The sequence below is a fragment of the Chiloscyllium punctatum genome, chromosome 29 (genome assembly GCF_047496795.1).
Source record: "Chiloscyllium punctatum isolate Juve2018m chromosome 29, sChiPun1.3, whole genome shotgun sequence".
In the NCBI taxonomy this organism is placed as follows: domain Eukaryota; kingdom Metazoa; phylum Chordata; class Chondrichthyes; order Orectolobiformes; family Hemiscylliidae; genus Chiloscyllium; species Chiloscyllium punctatum.
Window position 1 is genome coordinate 69,271,612 of NC_092767.1, and position 20,556 is coordinate 69,292,167.

Sequence of the window (20,556 nt, forward strand, 5' to 3'; positions counted from 1 at the left end):
TGCTTCTGCAGGAAGCACTGTATCTGCTTCAAGTTCTGTATAAACTTTTTTTCTAAGCTGAACTTGGTACTCCCAATGAAAGGCTCTGTATAATAACTGAAGCATCTCCTTCTTGTCTTTCTACTCCAACACACTGAAGACAAGGAATAACAACCCATTAGACTTTGTGATTGACCTTTGTATCTTTTAAAAGTAGCTTCTAGTGATTTGTGTGCCTGAACCCCATAAACTATTTTGTTCCTCCTGTTCTTAATCATGAAAAGGTAATAAAATATGCGGTTTGTCTTTTTTTTTGGATCCAAAATGAATTACTTTGGTATTTAGCCATATTGAACCATGTTCTCCAGTTTGCCATATTGTGTACTGATCCCACATTACTGCAGCAGTTTAAGATGACAGCATGGTTAGGATGGAATTATCCTGTAAATTGACCCATAAAGGAGTGATTGTAGTTCTAATTAGGGATGGTCATCAGTATTGTGCAGAGTATAGCATGGAGGGGAACTTGCAATAGTAATGTATTCATTCCTCTGCTACCCTTGTTACGCGAGGTGATAGTGGTTTTTTTTCATGTGGGATGTGGGCATCACTGGCTGGCCAACATTTATTGCCTGTCCCTAACTCCTGTTGACTGTTTTCTTGAACCCCTGCAGACCATGTGCTGTGGGTTGTCCCATAATGCCATTAAGGAGGGAATTCCAGGCCTTTGACACAATGACACTGAAGGAATGGTAATATATTTCCAAGTCAGGATGGTGAGTGACTTGAAGTTGGCCATGTTCCCATTTATCTGCTGCTCTTCTTCTAGAGGAAATGGTTATGGGTTTGCATGGTGCTGTCTAAGGATCCTTGAAATTTCTGCAGCGCATCTTGTAGATATTGCACACTAGTGCCACTGGGCATTAATAGTGGAGGGAGTGAATGTTTTTTGGATGTGGTGCCAATCAACCAGGCTGTTTTGCCAAGGATGGTGAGTGTTATTGAAACTGTACTCCTCCAAATAGATGAGGAATATTCCATCACACTCCTGATTTGTGCTTTGCAGATGATAGACAGGCTTTGGGGAATCAGGAGTGAGTTACTCATTGCAGTATATAATGTGTCTAGTTTTGTTTTTGATCTACTCTAAGTCCAAACCATCTCTTCACCCCCGAGGCTCCCGGCCTCATGCCTGATGAAGGCCTCAAGCAGTGTCTGTTGAGAGAGATGATGTGGAGGCCATTGATGACTTTTTCAGCAGATCATGGACCTGAAATGTTAATTCTTTCTTTCCATCCTTGAATATGCTAAATGGTGAAATATTGGAAGAGCAAGAATATTAAGATTCATGAGAATTAAAGGGTATGAGAGATTTGTTATAAGAGTAAATTACTGCAGATGCTGGAATCTGTACTGGAAACAAAAAATGCTGGAGATCCCTGAAGAGAAAGCAAGCTAACATTTCAAGTCGAGCTCACTCTTCCTCCGAGCCCGAAGTAAGCCCGTTGTTGAAATACTGGATAGCTGTAGTACACAATTGCTAGTTAGCTGAAAGTGAAATAAAATGCCACATGCAATTGAGTCAAGAATGCCTTTAAGGTGCTAATGTCTAGAGTTTAGTGGCACATTCCCTGAATTCCATAGTGTGATGGGTGAAGCTCAATGACTCTTGAGATTCATCTCTGACTTTAAAATCACAAAAAGGCTAAATATTAACCAAGGGTTTGCAAGTTTGATATAAGTTTGCTGTGAAATGACTAATGTCACTACTCTAAATTGTGCTTGCTGTCAGTACCCAAATAGTAGCAAACTATAAAGCACTGCCTCTCCATAATCTAATCTTTTGGTAAATTGGCTACTGAAGTATAAGAAAAATTATTTACTTGCTCAGCATAACATGGGGTGGATATGGGTGGGGGGGGGGGGGGGGGGGGGGGGGGGGGCGGGCGGAGAGGTAATAGCCAGGAGTGGAGAAGGGGTTGGTGGTATGGACCTAGCAAGGCAATTACAGAGGGAATTGTCTCTGCAGAATGTTGAAAAAGGTGGGGAGGGAAATGTATCTCTGGTGGTAGGGTCTGACTAGGTGTTGGAAATGGCGGAGGGTGGTGCGGTGCAATCCACCCTCCACTACCGCCACCTTCCCAGCCAGTGCAAGAGGTGGCGAACCTGCACCCATACCTTTTCCCCCTCACCTCTGTCTAAGGCCCCAAAGGGTCCTTCCACACCTGGCAGAGATTTTCCTGCACATCCAAACACCTCATCAATTGTGGCCATTGCTTTTGATGTGGTCTCCTCTACATAACCAAGACAGGACACCAACACAGAGAACACCTCCAGGCCATTCACTAAACAACCTCACCGCTCTGTGACTGACCACTTAACTTGCCCCTCCCACTCCATCCAGGACATGCAAGTCCTGGGCCTTCTCCACTGCTAAATCCTAGACACCTGACGACTGGAGGAAGAACATCTCATCTTCTGCCTCAGGACTCTCCAACCACATGGAATCAATGTCAATTTAACCAGTTTCCTCATCTCCCCTCCCCTGACCTTATCTCAGATCCAAACCTCCAACTGAGCACTCCCTTCTTGAACTGTCCTGCCTGTCCATCTTCCTTCCCACCTATCACCATTACCCCCACCTATCACCATTACCCCCACCTCCATCTACCTATCGCATTCCTAACTACCTCCTTCCCACCCTGCCTATTTATCTCAGTATTCCTGATGAAGAGCATCAGCTTGAAACGTCGACTCTCTCGCTCCTCCGATGCTGTCTAACCTGCTGTGCTTTGATTCTGATCACCACCACCACCTCACCGTCCGGGATGATGGGTGGCGCTGCGCTGGGGAGACAGCAGTTAGTGGCAATGGAAAAGCACAGCAAGTCAGGCAACATCTGAGGAACAGGAGAATCGACGTTTCAGGCAAGAGCCCTTCAGCAGGAATGAGGCTTGTGGGCCAAGGAGGTGGAGTGATAAATGGGAGGGGGTGGGGGTGAAGATAGGGTTGGGGAGAAGGTAGCTGAGAGTGCGATAGGGTGGAACAGATAGGTGGGAAGGAAGATGGCCAGGTACGGTGGCACAGTGGTTAGCACTGCTGTCTCACAGCGCCTGAGACCCGGGTAAAATTCCCGCCTCAGGCGACTGACTGTGTGGAGTTTGCACGTTCTCCCCGTGTCTGCGTGGGTTTCCTCCAGGTGCTCCGGTTTCCACCCACAGTCCAAAGATGTGCAGGTGAGGTGAATTGGCCATGCTAAATTGCCCGTAGTGTTAGGTAAGGGGTAAATGTAGGGGAATGGGTGGGTTGTGCTTCGGCGGGTCGGTGTGGACTTGTTGGGCTGAAGGGCCTGTTTCCACACTGTAAAGTAATGTAATCTAATCTCTGAAAAGGTAGGACAGGTCAAGAGGACGGTGCTCTGTTGGAAGGTTGGAACTGGGATAAGGTAGGGGCTGGGAAAATGAGGAAACTGGTAAATTCCACATTGGTGCCCTGGGCGGGTGTGGCGATAGAGGACCTGCGGAGTGGGAGGGAAGTTGGAGTGTTCTAAGTGGCGATGGGTGGCGCTGCGCTGGGAGGACCATCGTCGGGCAGTAGCGATGGGTGGCGCTGCGCTGGGAGGACCACCGTCGGGCAGTAGCGATGGGTGGCGCTGCGCTGGGAGGACCACCGTCGGGCAGTGGCGATGGGTGGCGCTGCGCTGGGAGGACCACCGTCGGGCAGTGGCGATGCGTGGCGCTGCGGTGGGAGGACCACCGTCGGGCAGTGGCGCTGCGGTGGGAGGACCACCGTCAGGCAGTGGCGATGGGTGGCGCTGCGCTGGGAGGACCGGAAGTTTCCAGGTAAATGGTAAGTGGGATATTTGGTTCATTGTGGCTGTAAAGATGGGAAAAGGGGCTGGGAATGTGACCGTAGGGAACTCAGTAGGTCACTGGCTTCACGGGCAATGTGAAGGGCTAATCGGCCACTGGGTGTGTCTCTGTGGGGAATGAAAGGCCAACGTGCTCAGGGGGCTTGAGGGAGGCTGTAAAACCCTGGTCTGCAAACAGAGTGTGCTGCAAATATTTAATCAGGGTGGAAACAGGTTGCTGCTTGGCTCCTTTTTAAACAAGAAAAGCCAGAGAGCTCCACATTTCCTGACCAGAGGTTCTGGTTCAGGCCCAGTTGAGAAACACAGGAGCCTGTTAGAGGTAGCCAGCTGGGAGGAGGGGGTGCTGGGCAAGGGTGGGGGGGAGGGTGTGGGGTTCGGTAGGAGGGGAGGTAAAACATGGAGGGGGGCAGAGCAGTTGGGTGTAGGATGGGGTGGGGTCGGTAGGGGGAGGGCGGGATATAGACTTGGGTGTAGGACAGTCAGGAGAGAGTCAGTGGGAGGGAGGGAGATGGGGTGAGGGTCAGTAGGAGAGGGGAGGGGGGTAGGGTCGGGCAGTCAGGGGAGGGCAGGACGCTGGCAGTACAAGGGTTGTGGGGTGAACTTTCAGGGAAGTGAGGGGTATACTAGTCCGGGGGAGGTGTTTGAGAACAGATGGGGTGGAGACGGGTGGTCAGGTGGGCAAACCATGCTCCGTTTCCTGGAGCAATATTTTCAGGTTTTTTTAAAAAAAAGGTCCAGCATTGCAGACCTTGACTGTTGCAACATGAGCTATGTGTGAGGTTAGTGTGCCAGGAGGCTAGAGTAAGACCATAAGAAATGGGAAGGGGAGTAGGCCGCTTACCCCTGACCTTGCTGCACCATTCAATAAAAACCATGACTAATCCAGCATTCCTCACGTCTATTTTCCTGCCATAACACCTGATTCCCCAGCTAATCAAGGATCCATCTATCTCGGCCTTGAATTCTGGTTAAGTGGATTGTTTAGGTCAGGGTGAGTTTGGGGACTGTCAGGTCTGGCAGGCATGGTGGAGAAATTGGACAGTATGTGTTGGGCCATCTGATCCTATTAGGGGCTGAAGGGAATGGAGCAGGGGAAAGGACTCAGATCTGGGGAGCAGGAACTTCATCAGTTTGGGATTGAGGGAGAGGGAATGCTGGGGGTTTTTGTCTGGGTTTTGGGGAGGCAGTTTCCTCTGTCCTCATAACTGAAGTTAGCTTTCATCTCCAGATTTATTAACTTAGCTGCCATGGTGGGACCTGAAACTATGATTGCGAACAAAAACAAATATTGTTGGAGGTCCGATAGGATCTGTGGAGAGGAAACCGAGTTAACATATTGAATCTAGGTTACTACTCTAGTGACATTGCCAATCCACCACCATCCTCCCTCAATCCAGAAGTTCATTAAAGATCCTCAGACAGCATCTTCCAAACCCATGACCACTTCCAGCTTGAAGGGCACCAGATACAGGGAAACACCACTTCCTGGAGGCTCCCGTCCAAGCCACTCTCAATTCGGACTTGGAAATGATAAACATTCCTTCCCTTGTTGCTGAGCCAAAATCTTGGAATTCCCTCCCAAATGTCTTTGTGGGTCAGCCCACAGCAGGTGGTCTGCAGCGGTTTGAGAAGGGAGCTCACCCCCACCTTCTCAAGGGGCAATTAGGGACGGGTAATAAATGCTGGCCGAGCCAGCAACGCCTGCATTCCACAAATGAGGCTCGCTTATTTTTAAGAATTAGAATCCCTACAGTGTGGAATCAGGCCCTTTGGCCCAACAAGACCACATCACCCTCCGAAGAGTATCCCACCCAGACGTTTACTTTTGACTCATGTACCTAACCTATACATCCCTGAACACTATGGGTAACTTAGCACGGCCAATTCACCCTAACCTTCTCATCTTTTGGATTGTGGGAGGAAACCGGACCACCCGGAGGAAACCCACTCAGACACGGGGAGAACGTGCAAGCTCCACACAGGCAGTCACCTGAGGTTGGAATCGAACCCAGGTCCCTGGTGCTGTGAGGCAGCAGTGCTGCCACTGTGCCACTCATGAATAAATTAAAAACAAATCCTTTCTTTTCCAGAGACGAATAAACATTGAAATACATAAAAACCCAAGGAGCCTTCACGGGGTGGATGCTGAGAGGATGTATTGCTCGTGCGAGAGATTAAAACTGGGAGACACGATTTAAAAATAAGGAGTCTGCTATTTAACCTGAAATGAGGGGAAATATTTCAGAGACTCACAAATCTGAGGAAGCTTCTTCCCCAGAGTGGAGGAGGCAGGGTCACTGAATATCACATTACAGAAGCATCAAATAGTCGGAAGTGGGTATTGCAGATGCTGGAGATTGGAGTCAAGATTAGAGTGGAGCTGGAAAAGCACAGCAGGTCAGGCAGCATCCGAGGAGCAGGAAAATCGATATTTCAGGCAAAAGCCCTAATGAAGGTGGCACAGTGGTTAGCACTGCTGCCTCACAGCGCCAGAGAACCGGGTTCAATTCCCACCTCAGGCAACTGTCTGTGTGGAGTTTGAACATTCTCCCCGTGTCTGTGTGGGTTCCCTCTGGGTGGTCCGATTTCCTCCCACAGTACAAAAATGTGCAGGTTAGGTGAATTGGCCATGCTAAATTGCCCGTAGTGTTAGGTGAAAGGGTAAATGTGGGGGAATAAGGTCTGGGTGGGTTGCTTTTCGGAGGGTCGGTGTGGACTTGGGCCGAAGGGCCTGTTTCCATACTGTAAGTAATCTGATCTAAACAGTACTTTCTTCAGAGCAATTGCAAGTGTAGGCTTGACGTTGATGACATATTTTGGAAGTTAAATAGAGGAGGTGCCACAACATTGATTTTACTCTTTTACCAGAGCCAGGCTGATGCTGTTTTGACGCCATGGTTAGACACAGCAAGCTGCAGAAACAAGTCTTAAGTCTTTACAAACAATTTCTCCGAGCTGCCAAGGAGAAACCGGGATTCCTGCCTCTGGTTTGCAGTGAATTTCGCAGGAACTCCAAAATACCCAGGACCGATGTTATGCACATCGAGTATTTATTGCGAAGAGGGCAGAGGCAGTTAGAACTGCTCAGGAATTCCAACACCAAGCAACTGGCAGCTTTCAGTAGATTCAATCAAAAGAATTTTGGGCCATAAAAATTGAAAGACTCGCTGCGATAGCAATAAGAGCTGGCCTGAAGACTTAATATTTGGATTATTGTAATATGTTTCCACAATAGTGCAAGGTTGTAAATTAAATGAGTTAAGCCACAGGATGTAAATACAATGCGATGAAATAGTTTGGAATGGTTCCATTAATATTTTAATAAAAATTACATGTATGAAAGTGTAGTACTGTTGTGAATATGGAACTGGAGAAGTATCCAGGACTGATGGTTGGAACATTAGTTCAAATCCCACCACAGCAGTTGAAGAGTTTCAGTTCCATAAATTTGGAGGGCGCAATTAAAGACTAGTATTGATGATCACGAATATGTCATTATTTGGAGATGCCAGTGTTGGACTGGGGTGTACAATGTTAAAAATCACACAACACCAGGTTATAGTCCAACAGGTTTAATTGGAAGCACACTAGCTTTCAGAGCGGTGCTTCGAAAGCTAGTGTGCTTCCAATTAAACCTGTTGGAATATGTCATTGATTGTCAAAGAAAATCCATCTGGTTGGCTAACGCAAGAGAAGGAAATCTGACACCCTCATGTTCCCTCACCTATGTTTGATTCCAGACCTACCATGTGGTTGACTCTTAATTGAATTGGTCAAGCAAGCGAACCGTATTGAAGGCGGGGCTCACCACTACCCGAAGACCAATTAATAAATGTGGCCCCTACCACCTATAAGGACAGGGACAGCAGATAATGAGGAACACCACTCTCTGCTCATTCCCTTCCAAGCCATACACAATCCTGACGTTGAACTATATCAGCATTCCCGTCACTGTCATTGTGTCAAACTTTTGGCGCTCCCTCCCTGGTGGGAGTGTGGGTGTTCCTATGACCAATGATTGCAGCAGTTTAAGGAAATGACTCATCGCCAACTTCTCAAGACCAATTAAGGATGGGCAATAAATATTATCTTTGGAAAGACGCTCACTTTCTATAAGTGTCATTGAGTTATACAGCATGGAAACAGACCAAAGTTTGGGAGAAGATTTGTAGCTCGGATGCTCGTTGTTGTGGTTCTGTTCGCCGAGCTGGGAATTTGTGTTGCAGACGTTTCATCCCCTGTCTTGGTGACATCCTCAGTGCTTGGGAGCCTCCTGTGAAACGCTTCTGTGACGTTTCCTCCGGCATTTGTAGTGGTTTGAATCTGCCGCTTCTGGTTGTCAGTTCCAGCTGTCCGCTGCAGTGGCCGGTATATTGGGTCCAGGTCGATGTGCTTATTGATTGAATCTGTGGATGAGTGCCATGCCTCTAGGAATTCCCTGGCTGTTCTCTGTTTGGCTTGTCCTATAATAGTAGCCACGTTACCATACATCAAGAGCATTTCCGAACTGACAGCCAGACTACTGCGACCACTAGGACTCATAACAGCACACAAACCAACAGCCACGCTCAGACAACAACTCACCGGAACAAAGGACCCGATACCCAGCATGAGCAAAACCAATGTAGTGTACAAAATCCCATGCAAGGACTGCACAAAACACTACACAGGACAAACAGGAAGACAGCTAACGATCCGCATCCATGAACACCAACTAGCCACGAAACAGCACGACCAGCTATCCTTAGTAGCCACACACACAGATGACAAGCAATATGAATTTGACTGGGACAACACTACTAGTATAGGACAAGCCAAACAGAGAACAGCCAGGGAATTCCTAGAGGCATGGCATTCATCCACAGATTCAATCAATAAGCACATCGACCTGGACCCAATATACCGGCCACTGCAGCGGACAGCTGGAACTGACAACCGGAAGCGGCAGATTCAAATCACTATAAATGCCGGAGGAAACATCACAGAAGCGCTTCACAGGAGGCTCCCAAGCACTGAGGATGTCACCTAGACAGGGGACGAAACGTCTGCAACACAAATTCCCAGCTCGGCGAACAGAACCACAAAAACGGAAACAGACCCTTTGGTCCAACAAGTCCATGCCGAACATGTTCCCAAACTAAACTAGTACCACCTGCCCACACTTGGCCCATATCCCTCCAAACATTTCCTACTGGTGGACTTATCCAAATGTCTTTTCAATGTTGTAACTGGACCCACATCCATCACTTTCTGTAGAAGTTAATATCATGCAGAGAATGAATTTTTTAAAGAATCACATAGCTGTGAATTGAAAGATTACAATCTTTAAAGAAGAATTCTCTAAATTTTTTTAGTGTTTTTCTTTATTCCAAAGCGATATTGGCATTACTTGGTGTTATGCTATTCTTGCTATACTAGAAAGAAAAGATTATAATCAAGGATCATTATCCATGTTGAACAACGAACTTGGCTTTGGGATCTTGCATATGTAGGTTTTATTGTAAACTGTTTGCTGAAATGTCACATTGAAACCCCACAAGTTGCAACAGTTGCTCTAAGTGCCTTCATCAGCTAAGGTGGGATATAGGGCCAAATTGAGAACAAACAGACTACAAAACAGAAACAGAGGTTTGGGGTTATTGCCTTGCAATGGATAACATCTGAGTCAGAATCTGTAGCTTCAGGTACCATGAGGAAGGTGCTTTCAGAATGCAACCAAACAGTTTGAATGTCAACAGGTAAGTCCTTCAGATGGCAGATAGTAAGACTGGAGAGATTCTTAGTTAGCCAATTATAATGGAAAGAATATTGGAGGCAGATCCTAGCACTGGAGTACAACAGGTAAGATGCATTGCCACAGTTACTATCAGTCCTTGATGGAGGCGAGGGGATGGTCAGCCAGTGTAGCTCTAATTGTTACCAAAAGCATATGTTTTGATCTTTGTTTCCTCTGGGGTAGATTTTGGGACCTACCATCTTTTCCTACCAATGGGGGTATGATGGTACTTGGGCTAGGACCAGCCGTCAGGCAGAGAATTTAAAAAGGAGGGGTTAAAGGTGAACGGAGGAGTACTGTACAACAGGGGAAGGTGCAAGGAACCACTGTTACTCGCTGTTTACATAAATGATTTGAATTGTATTGGTACGGTACTGAAATTTAAGAAAGGGAATTGGGGTATGCAATAAAATATATTGACAAAATTACAGAATGGCTGAGTCAATGACAAATAAATTTCAATCTAGACAAATGTGCATTGTAGCGGAAGGAATAACTGCTCATAGAGTCATAGAGTTGTACAGCCCTTACAAAATAAACAAGTACAGAGAATTACTGTCCATCTTTGCTCAGTTAATTGCAATCTTACCTCTACATTTCAGGTTCTAGTCCCCCTCTAGGGCTTCAGAATAAAGATTTCCAATGCCATACTGAGGGACTACTCGACTACTTGACAATATGGTGGCTCAGTGGTTAGCATTACTGCCTCACAGCACCAGGGATCTGTGTTCGGTTCCAGTGTCAGGTTATTGTCTGTATGGAGTTTGCATGTTCTCCCCGTGTCTGCATGGGGATGGTACATATGCACAAATTAAATCTCACAAGTTGAAAAGCAGATAAATTATGTGAAATTTGGTTAAGTGTCTGACAAGACCAGCAGACACATGAGGTGCAGCACACATCTACACATTCGCCTCCAAGCCACTCACCAACCTACCAGGTAAAAACAATGACTGCAGATGCTGGAAACCAGATTCGGGATTAGTGCTGGAAGAGCACAGCAGTTCAGGCAGCATCCAAGGAGCAGTAAAATCAACGTTTCGGGCAAAAGCCCTTCATCAGGAATAAAGCCCTTCATCAGGAAATATACCAGCAGTTATGTCACTGTCGCTGGGTCAAAATCCCTTCCTAATACTATTGAGGGTCTACCTACAACAAATGAACTGCAGCAGTTCACAAATTCATCTCACTGCTGTTACTTTCTGAAAGGACAATTAAGGATAGGCAAATAAATGGTGGCCTAGCATGAAAGCTCAAGCAAAATTGCTCAACTACAGGTTTTTCAACTTTTGTGAAATCATGCAATGACAATTACAGTTAGTATGTGATCAGACATTCATTCACTCTTTGAAGATGTCACTAATTCAACATCTGTGAACAGCAGCAGCGCTATGAACTCAGTTTTAATTAATCATTTAGAAAACATGAACCAAGCCCACTGAAATCCATATGCCTAACCTGTTTTCTTTTCTTGCAGCATCTGTGGAGAGAGAAAGAGTTAACATTTTGAGTCCAATGACCCCCCTTCAGAACACTAGAGTCATAAAAACTGGGGAAAAAAAGTATGGATGCTGTAAATCAGAGACAAAACAGAAATTGCTGGAAAAGTTCAGCAGGTCTGGCAGCATCCATGGAGAGAAATCAGAGTTAGTGTTTTGGGTGGAGTGACCCTTCATCAGAACAGTGAAGTCACACCAGACTCGAAACGTTAACTCTGTTTCTCTCTTCACAGATGCTGCCAGACCTGCACAGTTTCCTCAGTACTTACTTTCTGTGCACAGATGCTGCAGAGTTTCTCCAGCACCCTCTGTTCTCATTTCAATTTTTTTTCCAGCTTCTGCCATACTTTGCTTAAATCTGGATAAAGTGAGGACTGCAGATTCTGGAGGTCAGAGCTGAAAAATGTGTTGCTGGAAAAGCGCAGCAGGTCAGGCAGCATCCAAGGAGCAGGAGAATCGACGTTTCGGGCATGAGCCCTTCTTCAGGAATGAGGAAAGTGTGTCCAGCAGGCTAAGATAAAAGGTAGGGAGGAGGGACTTGGGGGAGGGGCGTTGGGAATGCGATAGGTGGAAGGAGGTTAAGGTGAGGGTGATAGGCCAGAGAGGGGGTGGGGGCGGAGAGGTTGGGAAGATGATTGCAGGTCAAGAAGGTGGTGCTGAGTCCGAGGGTTGGGACTGAGACAAGGTGGGGGGAGGGGAAATGAGGAAACTGGAGAAATCTGCGTTCATCCCTTGTGGTTGGAGGGTTCCTAGGCGGAAGATGAGGCGCTCTTCCTCCAGGCGTCGTGTTGCCATGGCCTGGCGATGGAGGAGGCCAAGGACCTGCATGTCCTTGGTGGAGTGGGAGAGGGATTTAAAGTGTTCAGCCATGGGGCAGTTGGGTTGGTTGGTGCGGGTGTCCCAGAGGTGTTCTCTGAAACGTTCCGCAAGTAGGTAGCCTGTCTCCCCAATGAAGAGGAGGCCACATCGGGTGCAGCAAATGTTCAACCTCCTTGTGGGAGCACAAAGTAGCGCTGATACAGTCATCGATGTAGTGGAGGAAAAGGTGGGGAGTGGTGCCAGTGTAGCTGCAGAAGATGGACTGTTCCACATATCCTACGAAGAGGCAGGCATAGCTGGGGCCCATGCGGGTGCCCATGGCTACTCCTTTGGTTTGGAGGAAGTGTGAGGATTGGAAAGAGAAATTGTTCAGACTGAACTGCACCTCCACACACATCATTTACTGCATCCGCTGCACCCGATGTGGCCTCTTCTATATTGGGGAGACAGGCCACCTACTTGCGGAACATTTCAGAGAACACCTCTTGGACACCCGGACCAACCAACCCAACCACCCCGTGGCTGAACACTTTAACTCCCCCTCCCACTCCACCAAGGACATGCAGGTCTTTGGCCTCCTCCATGGCCAGACTATAGCAACATGACGCCTGGAGGAAGAGCGCCTCATCTTCCGCCTAGGAACCCTCCAACCACAAGGGATGAACGCAGATTTCTCCAGTTTCCTCATTTCCCCTCCCCCCACCTTATCTCAGTCCCAACCCTCGGACTCAGCACCGCCTTCTTGACCTGCAATCTTCTTCCCGACCTCTCCGCCCCTACCCCCACTCCGGCCTATCACCCTCACCTTAACCTCCTTCCACCTATCGCATTCCCAACGCCCCTCCCCCAAGTCCCTCCTCCCTACCTTTTATCTTAGCCTGCTGGACACACTTTTCTCATTCCTGAAGAAGGGCTCATGCCCGAAACGTCGATTCTCCTGTTCCTTGGATGCTGCCTGACCTGCTGCGCTTTTCCAGCAACACATTTTCAGCTTAAATCTGGATAATAAGAGAATGAACTTCAAGAGGATGTAGTTGATGTGGGTACAGTTATAATGTCATAGAATCATAGTCATAAAGCTGTACAGCATGGAAACAGACCCTTCAGTCCAACCTGTCCATGCTGACCCAATATCCTAAATCAATCTAATCCCATATCCCTCCAAATCCTTCCTATTCATATACCCATCCAGATGCCTTTTAAATGTTGCAATTGTACCAGCCTCCACCACTTCCTCTGGCAGCTCATTCCATACAAGCACCACACTCTGTGTGAAAATGTTGCCCCTTAGGGCCCTTTTAAAACTTTCCCCTCTCACCTTAAACCTATGCCCTCTAGTTTTAGACTCCCCCACCCAGGGGAAAATCTTTAGCCATTCACCCTATTCATGCCTCTCACGATTTTATAAACCTCGACAAGGTCACCCCCCCAACCTCAGACGGCCCAGGGAAAATAGCTGCAGCATAATTCAGCCTCTCCCTGTAGCTCAAACCCTCCAACCATGTCAACATGCTAGTAAATCTTTTCTGAACCCTTTCAAATCATAAGGGGCATGGATGAGGTAAATAGACAAGGTCTTTTCCCTGGATTGGGGGAGTCCAGAACTGGAGGTTGTGAGAGAAAAGATTTAAAAGGGACCTAAGGAACAACTTTTTCATGGTGTGCGTATGGAATGAGCTGACAGAGGAAGTGGTGTAGGCTGGTACAATGACATTAAAAGACACTTGGATGGGTACATGAATAGGAAGGGTTTAGAGAGATATGGGCCAAGTGCTGGAAATGGGACTAGATTAAGATATCTGGTCAATGTGGACAAGTTGGACAGAAGGGGCTGTTTCCATGCTGTACATCTCTATGACTCTAAGTTTTACAATGCGGAGGTGCCGATGTTGGACTGGGATAGACAAAGTGAAAAATCACACAAGACCAGATTATTGTTCAACAGGTTTATTGGGAAGCTTTCACAGCATTCTTCCCACAGCCGGGAGAGCGGAATTGCACACAGTTTAAAAAATAAGTGCATTAATACGAAATATTTGGAGGGACCTGGGCCAGGAGCAGGCAAGTTGGGACTAATTTAATTTGGGATAATGGGGCGGCATGGACGAGTTGGGCCGAAGGGTCTGTTTCTGTGCTGTGTGCCTCTTCTCGCACAACAGGGAGGCCAGAATTGCACGCAGTTTAAAAGACGAGCACACCCAAATAAGAAATGTTTTGGGGGAGAACATGAGCTAGGAGCAGGCAGGCAGGGGCTCGTTTCCTTTGGGATCATGGGTCGGCATGGACCGGTTGGGCCGAAGAGTCGATTCCCGTGCTGCGTGACTGTATAGGCTGACTGGTCCTGGCAGAGCGCAGCGCCGAGGAGTGTGTGTGAGATTCTGGATTAGTGGTGCTGGAAGAGCACAGCAGTTCAGGCAGCATCCAAGGAGCTTCGAAATCGACGTTTCGGGTAAAAGCCCTTCATCAGGAAAAAGGCAGTGAGCCTGAAGCGTGGAGAGATAAGCTAGAGGAGGGTGGGGGTGGGGGTGGGGAGAAAGTAGCATAGAGTACAATGGGTGAGTGGGGGAGGGGATGAAGATAGAAAAGGGAGGAGAGGGTGGAGTGGATAGGTAGAAAAGGAGATAGGTAGGTAGGACAAGTCTGGAGAAGTCATGGGGACAGTGCTGAACTGGAAGTTTGGAACTAGGGTGAGGTTGGGGAAGAGGAAATGAGGAAACTGTTGAAGTCCACATTGATGCCCTGGGGTTGAAGTGTTCCGAGGCGGAAGATGAGGCGTTCTTCCTCCAGGCGTCTGGTGGTGAGGGAGTGGCGGTGAAGGAGGCCCAGGACCTCCATGTCCTCGGCAGAGTGGGAGGGGGAGTTGAAATGTTGGGCCACGGGGCGGTTTGGTTGATTGGTGCGGGTGTCTCGGAGATGTTCCCTAAAGCGCTCTGCTAGGAGGCGTCCAGCCTCCCCAATGTAGAGGAGACCGCATCGGGAGCAACGGATACAATAAATGATATTAGTGGATGTGCAGGTGAAACTTTGGATGTGGAAGGCTCCTTTAGGTCCTTGGATGGAGGTGAGTGCACAGGTTTTACAGTTCCTGCGGTGACAGGGGAAAGTGCCAGGTTGGGAGGATGGGTCGTAGGGGGGGGTCAGGTAGTCACGGAGGGAAGGGTCTTTCGGAAGGCGGAAAGGGGTGGGGAGGGAAATACATCCCTGATGGTGGGGTCCGCGTGTGTGAGAGAGAGAAGGGAAGGGGATTCCGCCAGGATCAATGATGGCGCGGTCCTATTCCTCACGCGGTTGTCCCCCCACCCCCACCTCCCGTCTCGCGCTGGGAGGTCACGCGCGAGATTCCCGTTTGACCCCCGGGGGAGGGGAGGGGAGGGGAGGGGAGGGAGCCCGAGTCCCGCAGTTGGTTGTTGCGGGCGCTGGCAAGATGGCGGCGCGGGGCCGTGAGGTAGCGCTGAGGCCGGCGACGGCGAACGGTGAGGTGAGGAACGGGCCGGGCCGGACCGGACCGGGCCGGACCGGACCGGACCGGGCGAGCTGTGGGAAATCACACTACCCCCCTCTTGGTCCAGGAACGGCGGGGGGGGGTAAGGGTTTGGGACCGGCCTCAGCCGCTGCTCCGGGGCTTTAGAGCCGAGTCACTGGCCGAATGCCCCCGTCCACCCAACAACAACCACCACCTCCTCCCGAAAGAAGGATATCCATCGGATTGCCCCCCCCCCCCCATTAAATGGTAACGCACGATCTGGGATTTCTCGGTCACGGTGACCGTCAATCGATCGAGCCCCGCGCAGGGAAAGGAAATCTGCCCCATCCTCATCTCAGTCTGGGCCTACACGTGACTCCGGACCCTCAGAGATATGGCTGGCTCTGACCTGTCAGTTGAAATGGCCCCTAGTCATGCCATTCAGTTCCTGGGGCAATTAGGAATGACCAAATACTGCCCTGGCCACCTGCATTGGCCCCTAGTCATGCCATTCACTTCCTGGGGCAATTAGGAATGACCAAATACTGCCCTGGTCACCTGCATTGGTCTTGGCCATGCCACTGAGTTCCTAGGGCAATTAGGAATGGTCAAGTACTGTACTGGCCACCTGCATTGGTCTTGGCTATGCCATTCAGTTCCTGGGGCAATTAGGAATGACCAAATACTGCCCTGGCCACCTGCATTGGCCCCTAGTCATGCCATTCAGTTCCTGGGGCAATTAGGAATGACCAAATACTGCCCTGGCCACCTGCATTGGCCCCTAGTCATGCCATTCAGTTCCTGGGGCAATTAGGAATGACCAAATACTGCCCTGGCCACCTGCATTGGCCCCTAGCCATGCCATTCAGTTCCTGGGGCAATTAGGAATGGTCAAGTACTGCCCTGGCCACCTGCATTGGCCCCTAGTCATGCCATTCAGTTCCTGGGGCAATTAGGAATGACCAAATACTGCCCTGGTCACCTGCATTGGTCTTAGCCATGCCACTGAGTTCCTAGGGCAATTAGGAATTGTCAAGTACTGTACTGGCCACCTGCATTGGTCTTGGCTATGCCATTCAGTTCCTGGGGCAATTAGGAATGACCAAATACTGCCCTGGCCACCTGCATTGGTCTTGGCCATGCCACTGAGTTCCTAGGGCAATTAGGAATGGTCAAGTACTGCCCTGGCCACCTGCATTGGTCCCTAGTCATGCCATTCAGTTCCTAGGGCAATTAGGAATGACCAAATACAGATCCAAAACGGAAATTGCTGGAAACGCTCAGCAGGTCTGGTAGCATCTGTGGAGAGAAATCAAGAGTCAACGTTTCGAATCCAGCTACCCTGCCTCAGAATTGCTGTCCACAGAGCTCATCAGTTCCAAGGAAGGGTCACCCACCCAAAACATTAACTCTGATTTCTCTCCACAAACCTGCTGAGCCTTTCCAGCAATCGGTGTTTTTGTTTCTGATTTCCAGCATCTGCAGTTTTTCCTGATGGTCAAATGCAGGCCTTGCTACCTGTGATTTCCCTGGCAAGCCACTCAGTTCAAGAGGCAATAAGCGATGGGCAACAAATGCTGGCATTGCTAATGCTGCCAACATCCCATCAATAAAAAAGAAACACTGGGATTCCATTCCTTCAGATTCTGAAGATAAGGACTGTTTCAATCAAATTTGTCAAAAGGCATGTAGACTCCATTACCAGCAGAAATCTAAGCTTCTGGGTCATAACCAAAAACATTAAAGCCAGACCTTTAGGAGAGAAGTTAGCAAACATTTACGCAATCAAAGGAAATTTGGAACACTCTCCTTGCAAATGGCAATTGGTGGTGTTAATTTTAATTCTGAGTTTTATGCTCCATTTATTTGAAATATAGGCCAAATATCCCTGATAACCTTTCACCACCTTCTATCGACTTCTGCCTTTAAAAGGTTCAGCCTCTGCTTTTGCACATTTTGAGGAAGTGAATCCCAAAAATTTTCAACCTCCCGTTATTTAAAAAAAAACTGTTTTCAATGGCTTACCTTTAGTTATCGATTCTCCCAAAAGAAAGAATCTCCTTTCCCACAGCCACCCTCTTAAACTCCTTCAGGATCTTTACGTTTCAAAATAAATTGCCTTTTACTCTTCTAAACTCCAGTGGATACAAGCCTAAACTGTCCAACCTTTCAGTCTAAGACAACCCCCACCCCATTCCAGATTTGGGTCTGGTAAACATTCACTGAACTGCTAACAGATTTATATTCTTAACAAGGAAACCAATACTGTACACAGTACTCCAGGCAGAATAGAGAAGTAATTTTTTATCACTTGTATTTTTATTTAAAAGCTGCAGCGAAAAGTATTTATACGCCATATTGCCATGGTGTGTTGTATTTTGACAGAAGGTAAAAAATAAAAGACAAAGTCCACTCTAGTTCAACTTATGGTTCCTGGGTTCGGGAGAACCAACGATACCTTTGGTTCCTGCAGAAAGCTGATGTGGTCTCGACCTGTATAAATGAAACAAAACCTCCATACTTTTGTATTCAATTTCCCTTTGCAATAAGCAATGACACTGTATTAATTTCCTGATTGTTCGCTGCTCCTGCATACAAACATTTTGCGATTCATGTAGTAGGGCATCTAGATCCTTCTGAACCTCAGCTCTACAATCTCTCATCATTTAGATAATTTTTCTTATTCTTCCTGCCAAAAAAGGCAATTTCGCATTTTCCCATAAGATACTCCAATTGCCATATTTTTCCACACACTGTCTATATCTCTTTGGAGGTTTCTTATGCCATCTTCAAAATTTACTTCCCTACCTATCTGGGTGATCAGCAAATTTAACAACGATACCTTTGGTTCCTTCATCTGAAAAGTTTATATAAATTGTAAAATATTGAGGCTCTAGCACTGATTCCTGTGGTGCAGTATTTGTTATCTTGCCATCCAGAAAATGATCCACTTATGCCAATTCTGATTCCAGTTACAATGCATATCTTCTGTTCATGCCAATATGTTAAACCTCCCCTCAACACACACACGCACCATAAACTTCTATCTTTTGATGTAGAATGTCTTAAACTATCTTCTGGAAGTCTGAATATATTCACTGAGTAAATTTATCCGCAGTACATGTACTTCATCAAAAGCTCCCATAAGTTGGTCTTTACCTGATTGCCTTGTATGTTTTTTTTAATGTGTTGACAAGTATGATGCGTTTAATAATAACTTCTAACGTCTTCCCCATGATACACATTAAGCTAATTGATTTGTTGTTTCCTGCTTTCTGTCTCACTCTATGTCTGAATAAAATTTGCTATTTACCAATCTAATGGAAGCAACCCAAGGTTTAGGGGATATATTATTAAAACCAGCCCATTAAACATCTCGTTAGCTGCTACGTTTAAGACCCTAGCATGAAGTTCATCAGGATCCACAGCTCCAACAATTTGCTCAGAACCATTTCCCTGGTGATTTGTAATTTTCTTATGTTCCTCTCTCTCCTTTCCAGTTCCGGGTTTGTAGCTATTTTTGGTCTATTATCTGCATTGTCTGTGATGAAGGTTGTTGAAAAATACCTGTTGAATTCATCTGCTGTCTCCTTATGTTCCATTCTCAATGCCCCAAATTCACCTTCCATAGGACTAACCATCAATGAAGAGAAGGAAGCATCTGCATTTCTGTGACACCATTGCAACGTAGCCTTGAGGAAAGATTGGATAGGCTGAACTTATTTTCCTTAGAACAAAGATGACAGAAGGAAAGTTTACAACATGTATAAAATAATGAGGGGCCTGGATTGAGAGGGCCTATTTCTTTCAGGACAATAACCAGATGTAAAACATTCACTGCATAGATGGGAATAGGGAAGAATTTATTTTCATGTTGAGTGGGGTTAGGGTTAATCTGGAACTCGCCGATTGAAAGAGTGGAGAGGCAGAATTCTTCATTGCATTTAAAACATACTTGTATATGAACTTGATGTGCAGGATCATGGAACAAGGACAGGATTATTCTGGATAGCTGTATTTTGGCAGTCATGGACATAGTGGCTCCAAATGGCAGAATTCTGTGCTCTATAAGTTTCTATAATTCTGTGAACTTCAGAATGTCTCAAAATGCTTTATCGTCAATTCCCATACTTTGGAAGTATCGTCGTTTTGTCATGTAAGAAACAAGGCTGTCAATTTACACAGACTTCCAAAGTAATAGGATACATTCGCTGTGAGGTTAGCACTGCTGTCTCCAAGCGCCAGAGACCCGGGTTCAACTCCCGCCTCAGGCGACTGACTGTGTGGAGTTTGCACGTTCTCCCGTGTCTGTGTGGGTTTCCTCCGGGTGCTCCGGTTTCCTCCCACAGTCCAAAGATGTGCAGGTCAGGTGAATTGGCCATGCTAAATTGCCCATAGTGTTAGGTAAGGGGTAAATGTAGGGGTATGGGTGGATTGCGCTTCGGCGGGTCAGTGTGGACTTGTTGGGCCGAAGGGCCTGTTTCCACACTGTAATGTAATCTAATCTAATCCTGTTTATGATGTTAATTGAGGGAGAAATATTGACCATAATACCCTTTCCTTATGTGTACCTGAGAGGGAAGACAGGTTTTCAGGTTTAACATCTCTCTGACAATGCAGCTTTCTTTTTGCATTCCATTGAAGTTTCAGCCTAAATAATGGGTTCAAATCTTTGGTGGGTGGCCTGAACCTAGGAGGTTCAGATACCAGACAATAATATTTAGCCAAGGAGACTCTTGATGCCGTGATGTTTTATTAGCAACAGAAGATATACTTAGCAGATAAAGACGGTTGATATTCTAGTTCATATTGTTGTCTTGTCTTTTGAACATCTTACAGACAGACAAACGTCAATCTGCAATAAGAAAGTGCTACTGCTAAGTCAGAAGTGGATGCTGGGATCTGCGTTGGAATATGATCTGGTTGGGGGCTGTGGTTACTTTATTACTTAGTATTGTATGAAAGAAAAAGGCTGCTACCTGTTTGGAAATATTAATTCTACCAGTAAAAATGCAACATAGGTTCTGTTACCAATGACAACAGCTTATATCTACAGCTTGCCATTAATGTAGAAGACCTAACCACTGAATAACAGTCGAACAGTGACACAGCCAATTAAGATGATGTTAGAAGGAATTACTAAAAATCT

The 20,556-nt window shown here is 47.0% G+C and overlaps 2 protein-coding genes across 4 annotated transcripts in view; both read left to right on the top strand.

Moving 5' to 3' along the window:
* Positions 1-3,761: 3,761 nt before the first annotated feature.
* On the top strand, positions 3,762-7,192 carry sdhaf1 (succinate dehydrogenase complex assembly factor 1). Of its 2 annotated transcripts, none has more exons than XM_072549063.1 (2): positions 3,762-3,828; positions 6,719-7,192. In XM_072549063.1, the coding sequence occupies exon 2, from the start codon at positions 6,745-6,747 to the stop codon at positions 7,000-7,002; it is 258 nt and encodes an 85-aa protein (XP_072405164.1). In that variant the 5' UTR covers positions 3,762-3,828; positions 6,719-6,744; the 3' UTR covers positions 7,003-7,192. The 2 variants fall into 2 exon arrangements, with proteins under 2 accessions (XP_072405164.1, XP_072405165.1); XM_072549064.1 differs by lacking the exon at positions 3,762-3,828 and adding an exon at positions 5,941-6,247.
* Positions 7,193-15,321: 8,129 nt separating this feature from the next.
* Positions 15,322-20,556, top strand: part of clptm1 (CLPTM1 regulator of GABA type A receptor forward trafficking) — a 64,539-nt gene continuing 59,304 nt past the window's right edge. Inside the window, exon 1 of one of the 2 annotated variants that reach the window (XM_072549351.1) lies at positions 15,322-15,422. In XM_072549351.1, coding sequence (XP_072405452.1) covers positions 15,369-15,422 — 54 coding nt within the window. In that variant the 5' untranslated portion in view covers positions 15,322-15,368. The remainder of the gene's footprint in view (positions 15,423-20,556) is intronic. The other variant, XM_072549352.1, reaches the window with a different exon arrangement.